The sequence below is a fragment of the Egretta garzetta genome, unplaced genomic scaffold (genome assembly GCF_000687185.1).
Source record: "Egretta garzetta isolate BGI_Z169 unplaced genomic scaffold, ASM68718v1 scaffold1425, whole genome shotgun sequence".
NCBI lineage: Eukaryota > Metazoa > Chordata > Aves > Pelecaniformes > Ardeidae > Egretta > Egretta garzetta.
The window spans coordinates 13,611-14,234 of record NW_009259820.1 but is presented as its reverse complement, the minus strand read 5'-3'; the positions used below and the strand labels follow the sequence as shown (position 1 = coordinate 14,234).

General features: G+C 68.8%; 1 protein-coding gene across 1 annotated transcript in view; it reads right to left on the bottom strand.

Moving 5' to 3' along the window:
- Positions 1 to 343, bottom strand: part of SHC1 (SHC adaptor protein 1) — a 4,608-nt gene extending 4,265 nt beyond the window's left edge. The window contains exon 1 of the mRNA XM_035895404.1: positions 1 to 343. This exon is cut by the window's left edge and continues 212 nt beyond it. Within this exon, the coding sequence (XP_035751297.1) occupies positions 1 to 343 (343 nt within the window).
- Positions 344 to 624: the final 281 nt, after the last annotated feature.

Sequence of the window (624 nt, the reverse complement as noted above, 5' to 3'; positions counted from 1 at the left end):
AGGCCGGTGCCGTGACCCCAGCAGGCCAAGGCTCCCCCGGGCTGCTGCCGGCCGAGGAGCCCCGCAGGCTGAGTAGGTTGGCAGGGGTCGAGAGCTTCAGATTTGCCATTTTGGGGAAGAAGGAGCAGAGGGTGGTGGGGCTGTCCTCCGACTCGGGCGAGAGCTCCCCGAAAGGCACCGCGGGGCCGAGGGAGGAGGAGGAGAGGGAGCCGGGCAGAGACCGCGGGCTCGCAGGGGACTCCACCGGGGAGGCCAGGACCCCCAGGCCTCCCACTGCCTCCTCCAGAGAGGAGACGGACTCATTCCGCAGGTGGCTGTATTTGCTCTTCTGCAGGAGATCCATGCTGGAGACTCCACCGGGGAGGCCGGGACCCCCAGGCCTCCCACTGCCTCCTCCAGAGAGGAGACGGACTCATTCCGCAGGTGGCTGTATTTGCTCTTCTGCAGGAGATCCATGCTGGAGAGAGGCGAGAAGGGCCGGGGCCGGGCCGGCCCGTGCGGTAGCAGCGTGGAAGCAGCCGGCCGGGTCTCACAAGGGCCCCATGGAGAGTCCGAGTGCCTGCAGCCGCCAGGAAGCCGCCCCCAAGCAGAAGCCTCGGCCAAGCTCCGCACCAGGACCGTGCC